This window comes from Pteronotus mesoamericanus, unplaced genomic scaffold (assembly GCF_021234165.1).
Source record: "Pteronotus mesoamericanus isolate MK-2021 breed Mesoamerican mustached bat unplaced genomic scaffold, CSHL_Meso_final contig_2, whole genome shotgun sequence".
NCBI classification, from domain to species: Eukaryota; Metazoa; Chordata; class Mammalia; order Chiroptera; family Mormoopidae; genus Pteronotus; species Pteronotus mesoamericanus.
The window spans coordinates 31,725,809-31,747,428 of record NW_026555084.1 but is presented as its reverse complement, the minus strand read 5'-3'; the positions used below and the strand labels follow the sequence as shown (position 1 = coordinate 31,747,428).

Here is a 21,620-nt window from a genome sequence, read left to right as displayed (position 1 = left end):
TCCCTCTTATCTACAGGGGATATACCCCAAGTCCCCCAGTAGATGCCTGAAATGGCAAACAGTACTGAACCATATATATACTGTAATTTTTTTTATACATACACATGCTTTATGGCTTCTCTTTGCATATCTGAATCGCCAGCATCACCGCTCTTGGGCTTCAGGGCCATTATTAAGTAAAATAGGATGACTTGAACACAAGCACCGCGATGCCACAAGGGTCTAACGATAGCTGGGAAGGCTACTAAGTGACTAGCAGGTGGGGGAGCATGTACAGCTCGGATAGGACAGACAAAGGGAGCAGTCACGTCCCAGGTGGGACAGAGGTTGGGAGGAGCAGGATGGCAAGAGATTTTATCATGCTACTCAGAGCACCTAGCAATTTAAAACGTATACATTGTGTATTTCTGAACTTCCCCTTTACTATTTTTGGACTGCAGCTGATCATTAGGTAACTGAAACCACAGAATGAAACTATAGATAAGGGGGCTACTATATGTTGAAAACTACAAAACACTGATGAAAGAAACCAGATGCCTAAACAAATGAAGATACATGTCATGTTCTTTGAAAGGAAGACTCAGCATAGTAAAAATGTCATTTCTTCCCCAATTGACCTGTAGATTTAATGCAATTCCTATCAAAATTCCAGCAAAGTGGGGGGGGGGGGGGGGGTATTTTTTGAGATATAGCCATGTCTGTTTTAAAATTTATATAAAAAGGCAAAAAACCCAGAGTAGCTAAGACAATTTTGAAAAACAAGAATAAAGTACAAAAAACCACTCTACTTGATTTTAGATTTACTGTAGAGTGGCCTTAGCAATGTGTTGGCAGAGGAATAGGCAAGTAGATCAATGGAACAGGATCAAGAACCCAGAAATAGGCCCACGAAGGAGCAGCCAACTGGTTTTTGAACAGTTGATGAAGTCTTTCTTTTCAACAAATAATGCTGGAGTAATTGGGCTTCCATTAAAAAAGAGAGAGAGAGAATTGACCGAAACCTCACACTTTGTACAAAAGTAAACTCAAAATGGGTTGTACAAAGGGGAAGGGAGTTGGGAGGAAGTAGAAGAGGATATGGAGGGATTAATGGTGATGGAAGGAGACCTGACTTGGGGTGATGGACACACAATACAATATACGGATGATGTATTATAGAATTGTGCACTTGAAACCTATATAATTTTAGTAACCAATGTCATACCCAATAAATTCAATAAAAATTTTAAAACTTAAAAAAAAAGCATCATTGCCTGGTTGGTGTGGCTCAGTGGGTTGAGTGCTGGCCTGTCAACTGAAAGGTTGCAGGTTCGATTCCCTGTCAAGGCACATGCCTGGACTACGGGCCAGGACCCCACCGGGGGTGTGGGCCAGTTGGGGACGGGTGAGAGGCGATTGATCGATGCTCTCGCACATCGATGCTTCTCTCCCTCTTTCTCCCGCCCTTCCCCTCTCTCTGAAAATAAATAAATAAATTTTAAAAAATTAAAAAAAAACAATTTGCAAGTCACATGTCTGATGAAGGACTCATATCTCAGATTATATAAAGAACTCTCAAAATTCAACCAAAAATATCCCATTAAAAACAGTGATTTTCAACCTTTTTAATTTCATGGCACACATAGACTAATTACTAAAATTCTATGTCAAACCAAAAATAAACTTTCTGTCAACCTGACAAAAAATAGGTACAATTTTGATTCATTCACACCAGACAGCTGTTGTTTTTGCTGTTGTCATTTTTTTATTTGATAATTTAAAGGAAAAGAGGTCAGTGCCCCTGACTAAATAGTCAGGTATTACATGTTTTAAAAATTCTTGCAGCACACCAGTTGAAAATCTCTTAGAATATAAGCAAAAGACATCAACAAACATTTAGCAAAGAGGATATTTCTTGTGTTCAATATTATTAACCATAAAGGAAATGCAGATTAAATCACACTAAGATTATTACATATCTATTAAAACAACTAAAATCATAAATAGTGACATTATCAAGTTCTGGCAAGGTTGCAGAGAAATTGGATTTCTCATACATTGCTGGTGAGGATGTTAAATAGTACTGCCACGGTGGAATATAGGTTGGCAGGGTTTGGGGTTTTTTTTTTTTACTTGTTTAATGTTGTTAAAAACATGTATTTTGGTACAGCCTCTAACAAATAAGGCAGTGGATAGCCTAGGCAGCCATACACGCATCTGTGAAGTAAGACCCTGTGCTGTTCGCCTGGTGACTGTCTGAGCGATGTCCCATCTCTGTGCGCCCCAGCAGGAGTGCATGGCTTACATGCTGCTCCTGTCCTTTGTTTGCTTCCAAATCCAGGTGCCCAGATTGTCCTTTATACCCAAAGTAGGTTCAGAATGGTTGGCGCAGGCATTCAGATCTGCACCCCATTAAATCCCAAGGAAGTCACAAGAGGGGCGGGGCCCCAGCTGATGGCCAGGTGGCTACCCATGACACAGCACCTTCACTGCCCTCCATCGATCCCAGAAAAACAACATGTCCACACAAAACACAAACACGTTCACAACCTGCTTCTTCCATAATAACCACAACCCAAATGGGGAACAACCCAAATATCTTCAGTGAGGAAACAGACAAGTGTAGTGTGTCCACACCCTGGAATACTACTCAGCAGTGAAAAGGAACCAACTACTGATATATCACAGCTTGGATGGACCTCAAAGGAATTATGCTGAGTGAAGAAAAGCCAGTCGCCAAGGTGACATATAATTCCATTTATATAACTATCGAAATGACAACATTTGTGGCTGCCAGGGTTAGAGACGGGGGAACGAAGTGGGGGGTAGCAGGAGGAAGGTCTTTGTGGCGATGGAACCGTTCTGGATCTACCCAGAACCGTTATGGTGTGGCTACACGAATTTACACATGGGATGAAACGGACAGAGCCCCCCACACACAGATGGGTCCATGTAAAACTCATGAAACCCATGCCAATGTCAAGTTTCTGGTTTGAGAAAAGATCTTATCATCAAGAGAAAACAACGGGTTCATTAAACTTTTTTGTAGTATTTTTGCAACTTCCTATGAATCTATATTTATTTTATTTTTTTAAGATTTTATTTATTCACTTTTAGAGGGGAAGGGAGGAAGAAAGAGAGGGAGAGAAGCATCAATGTGTGGTTGCCCCTCATGCACCCCCTACTGGTGACTCAGCCCGTAACCCAGGCATGTGCCTGGACTGGGAACCGAACCAGCGACCCCTTGCTTTGCAGGCTGGCACTCAATCGGTGAGCCACACCAGCCAGGGCTGTATTTATTTTCCAATTAAAAAAAGCCTGTGAGAAACTGGATCCAATCCGGGCTTTATGAATCACATTAAAATGCCATCCTGTGTGGGCTGACGCTCTGTTCCGCTCAGGTGTGGCCAGGGTGGAGGGTGGTCACTCTCCTTACCTCTTCCTGTCAGAAGCATCTCCGGGTGCCTGGCCCATGGTGGCCGTTCTTTGAAGAACCAATGAACTGGCAGTAAAGCGGCGTCTTTATGAACTGTCAGGTGGTCTGATGGGTGTCCTTCCACAGGGTGTGCACTACAGCTTTCCCTTGGGGGACGGAGGGCAGCGCTCCCGGGCTGGCCGCTCTCTCGCCACGGCCGGCCTCGGCGTCCTGCACGCTCAGCCCGTGTGCTGCCAGGGAGGACACCCAGCTGTCCTCCGGGCCCGGGGGCACAACAGTCCTCTGTGGAAGTGCCCGTGGCCCTCGGGGTCTGGTCGGGTGCTTGACATATCATTTGTGTTAAGTGAATTCATTCAGCAAAGCTGGCTGAGTGCTTCCGCCCAAGGCCAGACACTGCCCTGGGCACAGGGGCAACTCTGGTGAATAAGATGAAGTTCCTGCCTCCACTTCCTCCAGGAAGCTGGCATCCTGGAAGGAGGGAGATACAGATGAAGAGCACTTTCAGATTATAGCAAGGTCTCTGGCCTCTCAGAGGAGGTGACATTGAGGTTAGGAAGACCCGCCAATGAGCAGGAGATGGTCAGGAGAAAAGCATTTCCGACGTAGGGAACAGAATGTGCAAGTCCCAGAGGCAAGGATGAGTTTGAGGCCCTGACCAGGTAGCTCAGCTGGTTAGAGAGTCGTCCCAATAGGCAAATGTTGTGGGTTTGATCTCCCATCAGGGCACGTGGAAGAATCAGTCAGTGAATGCATAAGTAAGTGAAACAACAAGTTGATGTTTCTCTCAAATCAATAACAACAATAATAGTAATAATAAAAGATGAGTATTAGCAAGAGCACAGGGTGACGCTGGAGGGTAGAGGCCAGGTCCCAGGGGCCTTATAAACCAGTGTTTCATTTGCTCCTCAACGCCCTGAGTTGAGGTGTGTATCTTCGGTTTCCATTTGGAGGGACCACAGCTAGAGGAGGCCCCAGTCTAGGCCCAGATGGAGAATGGGAGAATCGGGATAGCTTTGTAGTCTCTCCACTCCTGCATTCCCCAAGTAAGCAAGTCCACTTAAAAATATATATATTTATTTATTTTTAGAGAGCAGGGAAGAGAGGGAGAAAGAGAGGGAGAGAAACATCCAGGTCGGAGAGAAACAGTCGGAGGGAATGCCCCAGAGAGGAACCCGCAACCCAGGCACGTGCCCTGCGGGGGAATCAGCGACGCCCAGCCCACTGAGCCACACCGATGGGGGAGACTGCACTTTTGAAAAGTCCTAACGAGACCTCTCTTTAGTCTCTTCTCTCCGTCTTCCAGGTACCCCGCCCCCGCCCCCGCCCAATACCACCAGCTTCCTGGGCACATGCGAGGGTTCTTGAGGGGCTGGCCGTCACAAAAGGAGTTTTGCTCACTTTTTCTCTTTTTTCTTTATGAACGGAAACCAGATCGAGTTCAGCCCCGAGTATAGCCCCCCTTTGTCACTTCCGAGGAAGGTTGTGGTGTCAGAGAAACGGGTTTCCGCGCCTTCTCGCCCTCCTCCGCCCGCTTTCTGGGCTTCCCTGGGGGCGGGGCGGGGCGAGAGGCAGGACCCCGAGCTAGTCTCGCCCTCGTCGCCCCCGCCCCGCTGCCCCCGCCGCCGCCGGGTTCTCGCGTGGGGAGCTCGCCGTGCTCCCCCCGCCCCCGCCCCCGCGCCGAAAACCGCTGGCGCCAGGACCGGCCGCCCTCCCCGCCCCGCCGCGCGTTCCCTGGCTGAAGGCTGCGGCCTGGGGCGCGGAGCGGGGAGCAGCTTTGCCCGGATCCCGGGGCCAAGAAGCAGCCGAGCGCCGTCAGACCCAGGTGCACCTGCCCCACCTTTTGCCCTTGAACCGCACTGTGTAGTTGCCTCAACGTTTTAACGTCTCCGCTCCTGGTAGGCAGCTCCGTTTGCAAAGGCCAGCTGGAGCGCCCCCAGCCCCTCCCGCAGGCGCAGCCGCCACACCGCCCCGGGCTCCCACGCGCGCGCCCTGCGCTGCTCTTCTCCACGCGCCTCCCCGTTAGGATCGGAGGCCGTGGGCCGCCCATCTCGCTTGCCAGGCTCCCAGACCCTCCCCGCGGAGCAAGCACGGGGAGGCACCGTGAGCACGTTGTGACCAGATGAGCAACTGAACAAGCAAGGGAGCTGCTGGCAGGGAAAGCGCGTGGGAGGTTGGCCCCGGGCCCGGGCCAGGTGCCCGCCCGCGCTTCCTTTCAGTGTCCAGCGGGGTGCAATTCACGGTTAGGGGTCTCGTTGCCAGTCGTCACACATGTGTCGAGGGCTGCTGGCGTCCGTCCCCAGCCTCCGCAGGTCTGAGGAGCCAGGACGAACCGAGGAGAGAAGCGTGCTGAGGTAGGCAGGTCGCCCAAGGGTGGGCCCTGAGCCCAGCTCAGCCAGGAGTCAGCCGCCTGTGCCGAGCACGAATGGCGTTATTTAAGCAAATGTATAAGCATTTTATGTGATTTTAACCAAAGTGAGTCCAGAGAGAAAAAGCTGGAAGCAAATATGTAAAACAGTGATCATCTTGGCTGGTGGGAATATGAATAATTTTTTTTTTCTTTATATTTTTCTGCAATTTTTTAATAGAAAAGGCTCTGCCTCGTCGAATGCGTTGCAACTGAGCACAGAAGCCCTGACTTGCTTGCCAATTGTGCTTCCCCGTCCCACAGGTGGGGACGCCAATGACATCCCAAACTGTCCTCTGCCTCTGCCACCTCCGCCCACAACTGCCCTCAATCCCCCCTTTCCCAGGTCCGGCTTTCACTTCTGGCCCCTGCCCGCTTTTCCAGCACATCAGTCTTGCCCCTTAAATTAGCTAGAGTGGGTTTCCTGGTTGTTGCTTGCCCTCTGACAAAGGCACCAACAGGCAGGAGCTCAGGGGGAACAGCAGGGTGTGCAGGCGCCAGGCTGCCGGTGCGCCTCCAGTCCAGACCCACCGTGCTCCTCCGCCCGCTGGAACCTGGGCTGTGATGGAGCCAGAGCGGCACCGAGTCTTTCTTGACGGGATCCTGGAAGGTGGATCTGGCCGCCTAGGCGCTTGTCTCTCCGGTAGCCAGAGAGTTTGAGCAACTGACAGCAGGTCCTTTAACCGTTCCTTTGAATACCAGTTGTCTCAGCCTAGCGTTAGGTGGGAAAGCACGGCCGGGGGGGGGGGGGGGGGGAGTCTACCGAACAGCCCAGGGATCCACGTGGTGAACGAGTGCGGCCATGGGGAGGGACAGAGAAGAAGGAAGCCAGAAGTTCTCGAGGGCCCAGAGCGGACAAAGGAGGCTCTGAGAATGCGAGCGCCCGCGTGTGACCTGTTGTCAGGAAACTGGCAGTGGTGAGGAAGGTAGGCTGGTGACAAGCGCCTGACAAGGGGGTGCCTCCTCCCACCCTGTGTTCTGGTCAATCTCACCTGGGCCCTCCACTTGTCCAGAGAACCTTCTAAGACTTCCTACGCTCTCCCCCGAGAAAAAGAGCTTCGCATCTGTTTCAGATCTTCCTCAGTGTTCCTCGACCTCCGACCTGGTCCTTTCCCTGAACCTGACAGAGAACACCAAGGCCACCACGCGGGGATGCCCTCCACTTTGGTCTTCAAACCCACAAAAGCACCGACTTCTGTTCTTGCCCTTCTTCGCCCCTCCCACCATCCCAGTGGCATCTTTCTCTGTGCATCGTCATCCTCTTCCTCTAAAATCTCATTGCTTTTAGCCTTTGGACATAATGAAGTTTCTCCTGCCTTAAGCGAATAGGACCCTTCCTTAGGCCGGGCTCCTGTCTGGCTCGTCCCACATGCCCGCACACCTGCCCCAACCCCAGCGGCATGAGCTGCCAGTGTTCAACCTTCGCACCTCCCTCCCCCTCATTCCTTCTGCCCTCCGGCACTGCGCTGCGTGAACTCCACCTGCCAAGGCCGCCCGTCACTGCCCCTGTTCCTGAATCCAGCCGTTTGACACCTGGGCACCACCCAGTTTTGTTCTCCTTCCCGGTCCTTGGGCTCGTGCCCACCACAAGTTCTCACCTTCCCTGCCCCGAATCCAAGACCCCGTCATGTCACCTTAGTCTTGCTTGCCGTCCTGCCCTGTCCCATCATCTCTCCAGGGTGACAGAGTCAGCTTTCACAAGCCCAAATCTGGTTAAAGCCCCCAGTGGCCTGCAGGATCAAGCGTACATTTCTTAACCCAGCTCACATAGCCTGATCCCCACCTGTGGGACCAGAAACAGGGTGACACTTACCTGTGACAGATACCAGCTGGGGAACTACTTTCGGAAAGCTCTTGAAAGAGGCCAAGGAAAATGGCAGTTAGGTCGCAGGCAACCCTGAGAGGTTGACGGTCATTGGAAATAAAATTAACACAAAGGATGTGGGCGCTGGCTGTGCAAACCACCTTTTCAGGGAAGAAGACAGAGCACTGGGTGGCCTGTGGGTGCAGCAGGGTTAAGGGAGGAGGTGCCAAGCCTTTTTGGATGGAGACCAAGGGGTCCAAGTGACTGAAAGGGGGCTGATAGTGGGTAAAGGTTTTGGTGACAGTGACAGAGATGGGGGACTGAGCACGGCCAGTAGGAGTATAATTTTCTGTACTACAGTTTGGAAATAAAGCATTTAAAAAGTCTCTGCTCTGGCCGGTGTGGCTCAGTGGATTGCGCAGTGGATTGCCAGCGGAAAGGTCGCTGGTTGAATTCCTGGTCAGGGCACGTGCCCGGGTTGTGTCCCCAGCTGGGGGCATGTGAGAGGCAAGTGATTGTTTCTCTCACACGTCGATGTTTTCTCCCTCCCTTCCCCTCTTTCTAAAAACAAATAAAATTAAAAAAAAAAAAAGAATCTCTAAAAAAGTAAAAATTTCCATTTCTATTTAGACTCAGTAACTTCACATCTAGGATTGTTTTCCCATTTTTTCCTGAAAAAATAAGCATGGACTTGCACATTTAACTACAAGATTATCAACATGCTATACAGAAAAGCAGAAGAAGATCTGGCTGGTGTGGCTCAGCGGATTGAGCACCTACCTGCAAACCAAAGGGTCTCTCGTTCGATTCCCAGTCAGGGCACTCACTTGCTTGGGTTGTGGGCCAGGTCCCCAGGAGGGGGTGCGTGGGAGTGTAACCACACAATAATGTTTCTCTCCTTCTCTTTCTCCCTGTTTCCCCTCTCTGTAAAAATAAAATCTTTTTTTAAAGAAAACAAAACAAAAAAAAATTTTAACCACCTGAATATCACAAGATCATTAATAACCTAAATTACAAATTTACAGTATATCCATCCGGTGAAATGCTGCATAGCCATTAAAAAGATGAAAAAGAAATGAAAGAGATAATACAGTAGTTACAATATTATCCCTCTTCTGTAAAAAGAAAGTTTTTATATGCAATGAAAAGTCTAGGAAGAATATTAACAATGGACATCTCTGGACAGTGTGGTATAATGAAATTTTAAAAATCAATTTTTATTTTTTTGAAATTTTTTAATTTATTGATTTTAGAGAGAGGGAGAGAGTGAAAGAAACATCGACTGGTGGTTTCTTATTTATGCATTCACTGTATGTGCCCTCAGCGGGCGTGGAACCTGCCACCTTGGCGTAGCGGGATGACCCTCCAACGGAGCTATCCGGCCAGGGCCTCGTACTATGAAATTTAATTTTCCTGTCATGAATAGGAAAATACTTGAATCAGGAAAATAATTTTTATAAAATCACATACACACGAGTCCATTTATATGGAGTTCAAGAACAGGCCGAGCTTCTACGGTGAAAGAAGTCAGAATAGTGGCCCTCTGAAGGGCCGCCGAACAGCCAGACACACGAGGGAGCTTTCTGGGGTGATGCCGTTTTCGGCGTCCTGGTTTCATGGTACACACAGGTAAATTTTGAATTGACCTGTAGATTTAAGATCTGGGCATTGTACTGTGAGTATCTTTGAAAAGAAAATGCACCCACAAGGGAAAGGCAAAGGAGGTGGTATCACAGAACAATTTGGGGGTGAAAAAGGAAGTAGCTCTGTGACAAGACCTCAGTTTCCTCAGGAAGTAGGCTGGTGTAGCAACGAGCTCAGGGTAGAAAGGATGCAGGTGGCCTGCACCTGAGAAAGGGGGACACAGTGCAGCGGCGCCCGCACGGCAGAAATGCCCTGGGAGGGCCCGGGAGCTGCATCGGAGGGAGGTGCGTGCAGGCGCCACCCTGGGCCCCTGGGTCGGCGCTGACAGATGTCAGGAGTCCGCAGTTTATCGGCTGAGCCGAGGTCAGGACTGCGGCTGAGCGCCGGCCTTGAGCGGAGAGGCGTGCGCGAGGCCCGCCTGGCAGAGAGCACCGAGGCCGGCGGGGAGGGGCGGGGGTGGGCGGCAGGATCTCGGCTGCGGTGACAAGGGGCGGGCTCTGCGGCCCTGAGGTTCCCCGCGCAGGCCCCACTCGCAGCGCGGCAGCGCGGGGAGGCACAGGAGGGAAGGCAGCACCCCCGCCCCTCACTTCCCCGGCCCCGCAGGCTCAGGGCCGCCTGAACCCTGCGAGGACCCGTTGCCAGGGCGCTGACGGGGGCGGGGGGGGGGGAACCTCACCCCATCACTCAGCAATCAGCTGGGCAGTTTCAGAGCCAGATTTGACTCCGGAGCCTCTCCCCACCGTACCGGGCTGCCACTCACCTCAGGGGCAGTAGGACGGGTTCGAGAACCCACATGTGGAGACGAGAGCCATCTGGGTCGTGGTGGAGAGTCAGTTGCCCACATGTGGGCAGCGGCCGGGAGCAACCGGGAGAGTCCCAGCGGATGGCATGTGCTTCCGGAAGACAGGGCATCAGGGTGGCAGGAAAGAAATACAGGTCCTGCCTCCTGGTGCCAAGATTCACGGGGTGATGAGTGGCCCCTGCTCAGGTGTTTTTTAAAGTGGTGTCTTCAGGGGACAACCAGGTTTCAGTTTAGAGGGAAGAAACCTGGGGGTTCTAGACCCACTCTGAGAGTTAGCAAGGGGAGGTGCGAGGGAGCTCACAGGCTGAGGAAGGGCTGGCACCACCGGGGCCCAACCACTACACCAAGAGGCAGGTCACCAAGTGTCAGGCACAACTGGCCCCACGCAAAGCCTCAGCTGAAGCCCTTCCCCGTCCTCTCCCCCAGGCAGCCACCTGGGGGCCATTAGCTGCTGTGTCCCAAAAGCCTTGGGCAGCAGCCCACTGATCAGCAGCAGCTACGATAGTCCCTGTTTCACGGGTGACAGTGAAGCCCAGAGCCGAGGTCACTTGGCTAAAACCAGGGCCACGGGCAGGATTTAAAAGCAAGTGCGTCTGGCATCAGAGTTGGAATCTCCCTTGGCTCTGTTAACTGGTAGCCAAATTCTTACATGGGAACTTCAAAATCAACTGTGAAGTGTCCATTCTTAGTGGAGTCTGACCTAAGGTGAGTAAACTTCCTCCTCGACTTCCGAGACTGAGAAGACGTTCCAGTTCACGCCTAAGATGTACATTAAAAAATGAAGGTCTCATATCTTGGGATAAGCAACGGGGCAGATGGTGACAAGACTCCAACTCACAGGACAGACAATGGGGAAGAGAAAAGGCAAAGAACAGAGGCCTAAATTTCCTGCCGGAGGTGACGACACACACACAGACCCTGCATGAGCGGGTCCCACCGGTCCAGAATTGGTTAGATCAGGTGACTCTAGTCACTGCTTCGCAAGGACAGGTCTGCTGGGGCAAAAATGGCATTCCTTATGAAACCGTTACTACTGCAAGAAAAACATCCTTCCAGCACACAGTCGCACAGGGAGAGGAGCCCGCCCGCGGCGACACCTGACGCGCAGTTCACGCACGTTTCTTTTTTAATTCTACAAACCTATGCTGAGCATGTGGGCGTTCCCCTGGGAAGCTCAAGAGCTGTCAGGGCAGAAGCTGACCAATGACAGGGCCTGCACTCGAACCCAGACCTGTCTGTTCTAGACACCACCCGGCTGAGCGGCGCTCCCAGGGGACACACGCACAGGCCCGTGCAGCTCCCCGCAGGCCACCCGCCCCCGCCTGCCCCGCATTCCCAACCGCTCCTCCAGGTGCAGAGAAATGCCCACCGCCCCTCCCCCAGACAGGACCCACAACTTAGGAAACTTTTGTTATAAAACATTTAATGTTAACCTACAATACAATGTAAACTTTTATGAAAAAAATTTAAAGTACACTAGATTTCTTCAATTACATGTAACTATTCCGGTGCAGTCCGAGCTGGGGCACTGCATCCTTTGCGGATGACTTCCTGTTGCTGCGTTCCTCCCAAGTCCCAAAACACCTGCCGTGACATAGAGCTTCTTGTTCAAGCACCAGAAACACTCCCTGACTCTGCATCCTGGGGGTCATCACTCCTCCCCATCGTCATTTTCTGAAATTCCTGCCTTGGCACCATTAGCCATTTTCATACTAACTGCTCAGTTTTTAAGAGAAACAGTTCCCCACCCCCCGCCCCCAGCCATCTCTTAGCCAAACTGACAGTGGAGGCAAGCAAGGAGAAATGTGTGCTGCAGGAAAGTCTGCAGAAGCAGGAAACACAAGGGCCTGCACTGAGGCTGCAGAAATTCAACTAACTCCCACTGGTCTCTTCGCTTGGTCATTTCCCACGTGTCCCGCAGCTGAATCTACAACTTCAGTCCTCGGGAGTGCAAGAGGGAACTTACAAGTGAGTCACCCTTAGGTGATGACTTGCCATTTGGAAACAACAGCTGATACCACCCAGAGGTGATTTGGAAACGAGCAAATGCTTGCAGATCACTGCTTCTCTATCTCCTCCCTGGCAGGTGCCACCGAGTCCCCAGAGACTCCTGGGAGTCACACACGGATTGTACTGGCATTGACAACATGTGCATCTTTCGGGGAGGGAGGAAGGATACCTTGGCAGCAGCTCTAGGGTCAGCAGGGAGATAGGAACAGGTCTGGGCTATTTCACACGGACTAGAAAAGGAGCGCGTGCTTTGGAAGCCTCTGGAAATCTAAAGGCGTAGGCCGTCCCAAGAGTTGTGCCAAGAATTGTACCGACAAAAACAGAACATTTTTAATATTCTGGTGTCTGACTCTGACTTCCTTCACTGAACAAGTTAGCAAAAGGCAAGAGGCGTAAAGTGCACATTGTAGAGTAAGATGCAGATTGGACTATTAAGGAAAACAATTTACAATTTCCCAGAGGTGCGGGCTAGGCAGCACACCAGCCGAGCGGAGGTCCTGCCTTCCCTCCCGGGCTGCCAGGGAAACAGCCTGAAGCCATGGCGAGGGCGGGGCAGGGCGGGGCCGCTCTGAGTGCAGGGGGAACTTTCCTCTTTGCATAGTTCTCAGCAGGAAGCAGACTTCACACAGGGGCGAGTGGAGGACGGGTTTATCCTGGTATTCACTCCAGATACATTTTATGACAATGAGATCCTGCCCAAGTGGCTTCTGGACAGCAGGAAACAAAGTGGAATAATGGGCTCCCAGGAGCAGAATTAAGTTTTCTAGAGCCAGTGTTCTGGCAGCTCATGCCAAGGCCACTGGAAAACTTTGAGGCTCCTCAGGAGACACCCACGAAGCTCCTGCCCCTGCCCCTGGGTGTGTACCCCAGCCACTGAGGTGGCAGAGAAGAGCAGCCAAGCTGCTGCTACCTAAGAGCAGGCCTCAGCTTTTAGTTACACAACAGAGAAAGCCTTCGGACGGCGTGAACCCAGAGAGCTATGCTTCCTCCCGACGCGACCCCGTGGGCCCGCAGCATGCTAGGAGCTACAGAGCTTCCGGAGGTTGCAGCGTTATGAGGAGACTGCACCGGTCTGGCTGCAGAGCACTTTGGAATACTTGTCAGCTCACGCTGGCATCTGGTAACACGTGGCCTGGCCCATGCACCCATTACCATAAACTCAGCCACTTAAAAAACCCTATTACTTCAACGCAGCAATAGAGCAAGAGGATAAAAGCTGCCTCCAGCAGGTGCTACATCAGAAACTGGAATCTGCCTTCTAACAGTCTGCAAGCCTGAGAGTTCTGCCGGGCTCCCCTCAAGGCCTCCAGTCTTTCTGCCCTGAACATGCCGCCCGCGCAGGCGCGTCACGCCCGTGGAGGCAAGCAGGGCGCTTGCACGTGGGTCCGCTGGCGCCGCCCCAGCCCTGCTAGTCCTCTGGGAAGGCACCACGCCTGGCAGTTCAGGAGAGCTTGGGGCCGGGCAGCACGGCACGCACACGTCGGACGAGGAATGAAGAGCTGCTGTCCTTTGGTTCAGACCCCGTAGTGACTGCCTGGTACAGATTCCGAGGAACAGTGCAGTGGGGTGTACAGGTGAGTGTACACAGAGTTCACACTGCACACATGGGTGCATCTGTATACAGCCTTTGCAGGGGCTACAAACCCAGATTTCCACCCAGCACTCCAAGTGGGGTGCACACGTGGCAAGGAAGGACAGCAAGAGTTGGACCAAAGAGAACGACCTCTCCGGGAACTGGAGAGGGCAATGGCAGAAACACCCCACCCCACCGCCCGGGGCACCTTTATTACACTCCTGCGGGCCAAGGAGCCAAGGGCAGGAAACCGCGTCACGGGTTTAAGAATTGGCTCTTTATCAAATAAAGGAAGAAAATACACCTGTGTCAGCCTCATTCCTTTGGTCATTACAAAGCAACAGAAAAAAAATTAAAAGTTATTCATAAATTGTGGGAAGTTCGAGGAACATCTCTGCTCTGTGCCTTCTCTTCCCTTTCTTCTCCAGAGGCAGGAGAAACAAGTCCTTAGGAGATGCTGCAGTAGCTGGTTGACGGAGGTTTGTCACTTTTATTTTCCATAAAAGCAAGAATGGATGAGAACCAGTGGGAACGCCCCCTTCCCCGCTGGACGGCGGCTGGGCGGGCGGCGGAGGCCCCCCGCGGGCAGGTGTGTGGCGAGGAGGCAGGAGAGAGGTGGGCTGCCGGCTGGAACGCTCGTTGCGACCCTCGTGGTGCACAGGCGGTGACTCTCACAGGCAGCGTGGTTTCTGATCCTTCCTTAGAATGCAGCAGTTATTAAAAAAAATATTGTATTTAATAATAATATGAATTTTTATCTCTTGTTTTTCCCCCCATTTCTTTTAGGAATTGAGGCGGGAGGGAGAGGAAGAAGAAGTGTCATTCGTCTGTGAGGTCCTGAACAAAGAGCACTTCCGTGTGGCTGAGTCCGGCCTCCTGCAGCGTCGGGGGGCGGGGCCACTCCGCTGATGGGATGCAGGGCAGCACCCTCCGGGGAAAGTTGGCTTCAATCTGAAACTTCTCGGGGCTTTCTTTCAAGGAGAACAGGAAGTCGTGGATCACCTGCAGAGGTCGCACAGAAAGTGAAGGGCGTGAGAGACAGACACACATGCCACGCCGTGAAATCAAACATCCCCCAGACATGGAATGATCACATGACACTGGAATCCAAATTCCAAGCCTACTTCAAAGTTTTGCCGTGTCAAAGAGCAAACTCGCAGGGCAGCTCTTTTAAGAGATTTATTACGCAGCCCAGTGCCAGTCCCTCTCTGAACCCGCTCACCTGCTTCTCCCTTTGATAGCTTGTCTGATACAAAGCTAAAGAATTTTTACTCAGAAATAACCACAAGTACAAAAAATTACAGGACACAGAGGTTTCCCTTTCTCTGACCTGGCTGACAGAGAGCTGCCGGCCGATGTCCCTTCCACCTGAGGACACTGGCCTGTGCCTCACACTCGGGACACTCTCTGGCGCGTCCGCACACAGCTCTCCGGCAAGGCAGGATCTTTAACTGATTTAATCGTTATTCAGGCCCCTTCAAGTCTCATCAGCTGCCTTTTACAGCAAAATAACGCAGTGTAGAGCAGCGTGTTGCACTGAGATGTCACCTCTCTCTGCTTCAGGCCGGAGCAAATCCTCAGTCTTTCCTGACTTTCCTGACCTCGACACTCATAAAGCCTCCCGGTGGGATTTCACTGCAATTTGACCTCAGCTGCGCCTCCCCGGCAGGGGCGTCACGGACACGCCACGCTCTCCTCAGTGCGTCCCACGCACGCAGAGCCACTGTCTGCCAGTCCCATGACCTACACTACCCACATTGGTAACTGGAAGTTATTCTGTCCCTTTGTCATTAATGAGTACTTTGTAGGGAGGCACTCTGAAACTAGGGAGACAGCTCCTCAAACTTTATTTATATTACTATAGAGTCATGATTTCCTATTTTATTAGGTAGGTTATAATGTTACAATCATTTATTTTAATGTTCAAACTATTCCAGATAGAGTCGGACGCAGCCCATTTAAGCTGACTTCTATGTCTGACGTGTCTCACGTGCCTCCACTGTTCTCTGAATAATTACGTGCTTTTGGGCACGAGGTGCTCCAGGTTCATCTTGCGTTTTCCCTGCCCCAGCCCTGGCATCAGCCATTTCTCCAAGGACCCCTGGTCTCCCTTTCGTACACGGGTACGAAAAGCCACCGTCCAGGAGGCAGGCACGCTCGCCACCGCGGGGGCACTGCTGCTCCCAAGTGCTCTCCGGGGAGAAGGCTGGAGACTGCGCGCGCACACGTCTATATCTACTTGATACACCAGGTTGCTACACACACACACCTGATGCCGGGGTCCGTCCCCGCTCCTCACCCGGTTCTGGCTTTAACATCCCAACCCATCCTGGGCCTCTGACTTCCTGCAATGGGCTGTCCCCACCTGTGGACGCCTCCTTCACCTGGTAGAGACCTTCCCCACGGGCCCCTCTCCTGTGGGAATGCCCCTTGCCCCAGCTCTGACAAGGCGCAGAAGTATGGCAATGCCAGGAAAACTCACACTGCTGAAACTCAGAACGCAAGACCCCTACGGACCAGGGCATCTTTGTCTTTCTCTTCATGCCACATTGAGGTGCCCTGGAGCCTGGCATTCTGTGTCTAACAAAGGCCCTAGGTATTTGCTGTGAAGGCAGCGCTAACCCCTTTCAGGTTGAGCCCAAAGACCAGGAACGCACCACTCAAGTTATCCTTACTTTCGGAGAAAACGGACTTCTATTTTCTTTGTGTTCCACCTCTCGTTAAGTTTAGTCCCCTCTGTGTGAAGCAGCCCTCCCTTTGTCTTAAACTTACCTCCTTAGAGCATTTGAGGGGCTATAATTCCAGGATTTAAGGAGTAAACTCATGGTCGTCTTATCTAATTCATTCATAATTTTAACTCCGTGTATTTTAGTCTATCAACATCTATGATTTTCAGCTCCCTTCTCTGACTTTTTGCAATTTCCAGTAACGTTCACTCTCCTTTTCTTTTGAGATGCATCAATTAGACTTGCACCAAGTATTCTCGGTATGAATCCAACATGGGTTTTAGGTACAAGTGATACAGTATTTCATTTTCTTTTCAATCCCTGCTTAAGAATACAGCAGCTCCGTTATCTGCGGGGGATGCGTTCCAAGGCCCCCAGTGGATGCATGAGAGTGTGGACAATACTGAACCCCTCTACATGTTATACACGTTTATGTTTTTTTCTATATATGCATACCTGCGATGAAATTTAATTTATAAATTAAGCACAGTAAGAGATTAACAGTAAAATATAACAATATGATAACATACTGTAATAAAAGTCACAAATGTGGTCTCTCCCCCCGACAACTAGGAACAGGGTGAGAGCACACGGCGCAGGCGCGCTGGACAAAGCGGGGACTCACATCCTGAGCAGGCCGCTCAGGACAGTCTGGGACTTAAATCTTACGAGCTTTTTATTTCTGAAATTTTCTATTGAGTATTTTCGGACCACAGTTGATCGTGGGAAACTAAAACCACAGATAAGGGGGAACTACTGTTCTCAACCTTGGTACAAAACTGGCATTTTTTGTTACCACTGACAGTGGGTGACAGGAAACAGGTGACATCACCTCAAAAGGTCCCTTCCGGTCCATGGTGGACAGGAAAACGAGCTCTGGGCTGAGTGTGACTTGGGTCACCTGTATACGCCTTGCTTAAGAGAAACCCAGACGCTGCTTTTCTGGCCACTCATGGGGCTAAGAAATTTTTTGACAGTTTGTCCTTTGTTACCTTAGCATTTTACTACTAACAAAAGCTGGGCATCACATGCAAACTATTTCACTGAACATTCACTCATCCTTGAAGATTATTTATTTATGAAGCACGGAGCTCCCAGGAAGAAGGCACAAAGTCTCCAAGAGCATTAAGAAACCCTAAGATATTCGGCGGTAGATTATTTGCCTCCGTGAATGGGAAATGACAAGCCTGAAGGATCACAATGCTTTACCACTTCTTTCCCGTCCCTGAGCCTTGTCCCCATCTATGACCAAGTATTTCTCAGTCTGTAGTTTGTTTTTTAAATAACTTTTACTGAGAACCTATTTGAAAACCTTTAAGGATTAAATAGTTAACAAATGAGTTGCTTCCCTTTTGGCCACAAGCCTGTTCTGTTCCACAATTTTAACAGACTTTCCTGTAAAACTCTCGAGAGTAAAATTTTGGTTAGTTTTTCATGTATGTACCGAGAATCTGTCCGACATACTACAGCCAAACTGCCAGTGAACATGGCTGCCAGCCGAGACCCGCAGGCCAACCAGGGCTGGGAAACACGCAGGGAGGGGTGTCGCTCAGTGACCACCTGCCGCATGGCGGGTGCTGTGTGAAGCTCTTCCATTTTGTTCTAATTTATAGCGCCCCCCCGCCGAAGTCAGACATGTGAGTGCCTTCCCCCACATACATAAATGAGAGAGAAAATGAGGGAGCTTCTTGCTTCTCACTCACCAGGATGGCTCATAACCTTTTACTCTATTTCAGCTCTTCCAGCCTTACATTCCTTACTGGCCGGTAAACTCGAAAAACTCCAGACCCCCGTCCCCAGTATAATCCCTAGAGCACCCAGTGTGCCTGACGTATCTTCAGTTTAAAGTTACCCGAAGGCCGATTACATCTCCATTTCACAGGCGGGCTGCCGTGAGGCTCTGCAGAGCATCCTGCGACTTGTCCGGCAGTGAAACACGGAGACGCGCCAAGTCGGGCAGCGGGACCCCGGACCGCAGCGCACCCTCATTTCCAGTATGTACTTTACTCTGACTGTTCCCAGTGACCAGGGAAATGGCAGAATCTACTGCAGTTCTAAGTCTGGGAAATCAACTCTCAACATAAACAGAAGCTTCTTTTTGGTTATAAATACCAAAAATAAGATAGCATTTGAGTTATAATGAGCCAGGCACATGCTGAACATTTTACATATGAATTTAATCCCAACAACAATCCTACCACGGAGAGCTTATTACACCTATGTTACAGACGCAGAAACTGAGACTGACAGATTAAGACAAGTGACCGAAGAAACACATCTCGTGACTCTGGAAGAATGAGAATTGGATCCCCATTCCGTGAGATATTTATTAATAGAGTGCCGGCTTTCAAATACTTCCCTACGGAATAACACACACTGTTTTTCTACGGAAGCCAGATTTACAAGGGAGCCCCACAAAGTGGGGCTTCTCACGGCCTCCGTGGGCCGAAAGGGAGAGTGACGACTGTGTGCGGAGCGCCCGTGCTTTCCTACTCAGACGCACAACCCCCGCTCCTGGGCCAGTGGAGACAGAGCTCTCTCTGCACAGCAATGGGAGCCTCTCACCTCGCACACAGGCTGTGTGGGGCTCCCTGGCAAGGCATATCTTTTCCTGAGCTGAGCCCAATCACGCTGAAAGGAGCCCTGACACTGCGGAGGGCGGGCCGCAGGACGGAAGGCACCTGCGGTGGGCCGCCGCACCCCTCCCGCCCTCCTCCCTCTGCTCCCCTTCCTCCCTGGCTCCGCAGCGCGGCAGGCACACCAACCACACGCTGGCAGCTCCTCGCAAGCCTCTGAGTCTACAGGCCAGACTTTCCACCCGCGGTCACGCGACATCGGCGGCCCTTACTGTTAAAGACTGGGAGAAGTGGAACCGCCTCTCTACTCGAGAATCATTAGGTAACTTGAAAATGATCTTGACACTTTCAGGGTCGTCAGGGGAAGGCTCAGGGGGCAGGCACTCCAACTTCCTTTCCTTTTCCTCTTGCAAATTCTGTAGAAACATAAAGCAAAGGTGAGGCTGTAGCTCCAAAAGGGAAACAGGACATACAATCATCACGTAGGTCTACTCTGTAGTCAAGAAAACATTAGTACTAATATACTAATCATCATGAAAAAAACTTGGCAAGACTCATGAACAACCGAACTCAAAGTACTATTATTGCATCACATGTACTTTTTATTGACTATATTCAGGTATTTAACTTTGAAATAAATGGAATGACTAGAGGACACTGGCTGTAATCAAGTGGGAGTATAAATGAAATGCCAAAGGAGCCAACACTGCTACTAAGAATGAACAGCCCTGGCTGGTGTGGCTCAATGGATTGAGTGCTGGCCTCAAAGCAAGGGGTTGCTGGTTCATTTCCCAGTCAGAGCACATGCCTGGGTTGCGGGCCAGGTCCCCAGTAGGGGGCGCTCACACATTGATGTTTCCCTTTCTTTTCCCCTCCCCCTCTAAAAATAAATAAAACCTTAAAAAAAAAAAGGAATGAACAGTTAGAAATTACTGCTGTGAATAAACAGCACTGTGAACTGTTTATTATTTATATTTACTTTTGATGGAACAGAACTGTTTTGCCTTTTACTCATGGTTGTAATTTTTTAATTAAAATTTTTATAAATTTTAAAATATTTTTATGAAAATATAGTCAACACAGCTCAGGCTTTTGTGGCTCAGGCATCATCCTATAAACCAGAAAGCACCAGTTCAATTCCCGGGCAGGGCCCGTGCCTAGGCTGCAGGTTCGGTCCCCAGCTGGGGAGCGTACGGAAGACAACCAACTGGTGTTTCTAACCTTGACGCCCCCCCACCGCCCCCACCTCTAATCAATAAACATACCCTCGGGTGAGGATTTAAAAAAAAGGGAAAGACCAGTTCAGGAGGCATCAGGCGTAGAGACAGGCGCCTTACCCGCCGCCGCCTCTCCTCTGCCAGCTTTTGCTGTTTCACCTCCTCCTCCTTCCGCCGCTTCTGCTCGCGCTCCTCCCGCTTCTTCCTTTCCTTCTCCTGGTCGGCGCGGAGGGAGGCCAGGTAGGCCTCGTCCTGCTGCTGCCTCAGCACCTGGGTCTGGTTCCGCTCTTCCCTGAGGACAGATCAGAGGCACACAAGAAGAGAGTAGTCTTAGCAAGCTCTGGGTTTTCTTATGTTGGAATGTTGGGGGTAAAGAGGTTGACAATCTCGGCAGAGGACCAGTCGCACTACCTTACAAGGTTCCAAAGGAGACTGTGGCAGAACCAGGACCGGTCATCTCTTTCCCCAGTTTAATTTGACAGAAAAAAGAAATGGCAAGGTTTTCCCTTCCCTTCTAACTTCATTGTTAAAATTAAACTTTTTTACAAATTCTAACAGAAGTAACAGGATGAGTGTTATAAAACTATCATCAGATCACATTTTACAGAAAATAACCTTTTGAGCCACTACATTTTTGTATATGTTATTTCATGAAACCAAAACTATATACACACATCTTAGAAGACTTGAAAAACGTAGGAACATATTATTCAGAATTCTACCAACCAAAGAGAAAACACTAACATTCTGTTATATTTCCAACTTCCTCGCCAAAAAAATTGTGTATGTATATAGGAGTGTGTATCTATATATTTATTAATGTTATTATTTTTAAAGAGCTTACATTTTAAAATTTTTATTTATTCATTTATTTTTAAAGAGAGCAGAAGAGAGGAAGAGAGGGAGAGAGGGAGAGAAACGTCAATGTGTGGTTGCCTCTCGCGTACCCCAAACTGGGTACCTGGCCCGCAACCCAGGTACGTGCCCTGACTGGGAATCAAACCAGTGACCTTTAGGTTCACAGGCCGGCACTCAATCCACTGAGTCACACCAGCCAGGACTATTTAATTTTTTTATCATCTTGTTTAAAATCCTCACCTAAGTTTATTGATATGAGAGAGAGAGAGAGAGAGAGAGACAGGCAGACAGACAGACATCAATGTGAGAGAGAAACATCAATCAGTTGCCTCTCAAGGGTGTCCCATCTGGGGACCGAACTTACAACCTAGGCATGTGCCCTGACTGGGAACTGAACCTACAACCTTTCAGTTTACAGGACAAGGCTCCAATCAACTTAGCTACATGGCATGTCTGTATAATTAAAAAAAAATGTAACAGAATGTTAAAAGTGGTGCTGGGATTATGGGTGACTTTAAATTTCTTCTTTGTGCTTTTGTTTTCCAAATTTTCTGCAACCAGTGTACATTACTTATGTAATGGGGAGAAGAA

General features: G+C 50.2%; 1 protein-coding gene across 2 annotated transcripts in view; it reads right to left on the bottom strand.

Annotated features, from left to right (window-relative positions):
* Positions 1-13,859: 13,859 nt before the first annotated feature.
* FAF2 (Fas associated factor family member 2) overlaps positions 13,860-21,620 on the bottom strand; it is a 54,304-nt gene continuing 46,543 nt past the window's right edge. For both annotated transcript variants that reach the window (XM_054568528.1, XM_054568529.1), the window contains 3 exons: positions 20,292-20,463; positions 19,227-19,370; positions 13,860-14,654 (listed from right to left, as the gene is read on the bottom strand). In XM_054568528.1, coding sequence (XP_054424503.1) covers positions 14,472-14,654; positions 19,227-19,370; positions 20,292-20,463 — 499 coding nt within the window. In that variant the 3' untranslated portion in view covers positions 13,860-14,471. The remainder of the gene's footprint in view (positions 14,655-19,226; positions 19,371-20,291; positions 20,464-21,620) is intronic.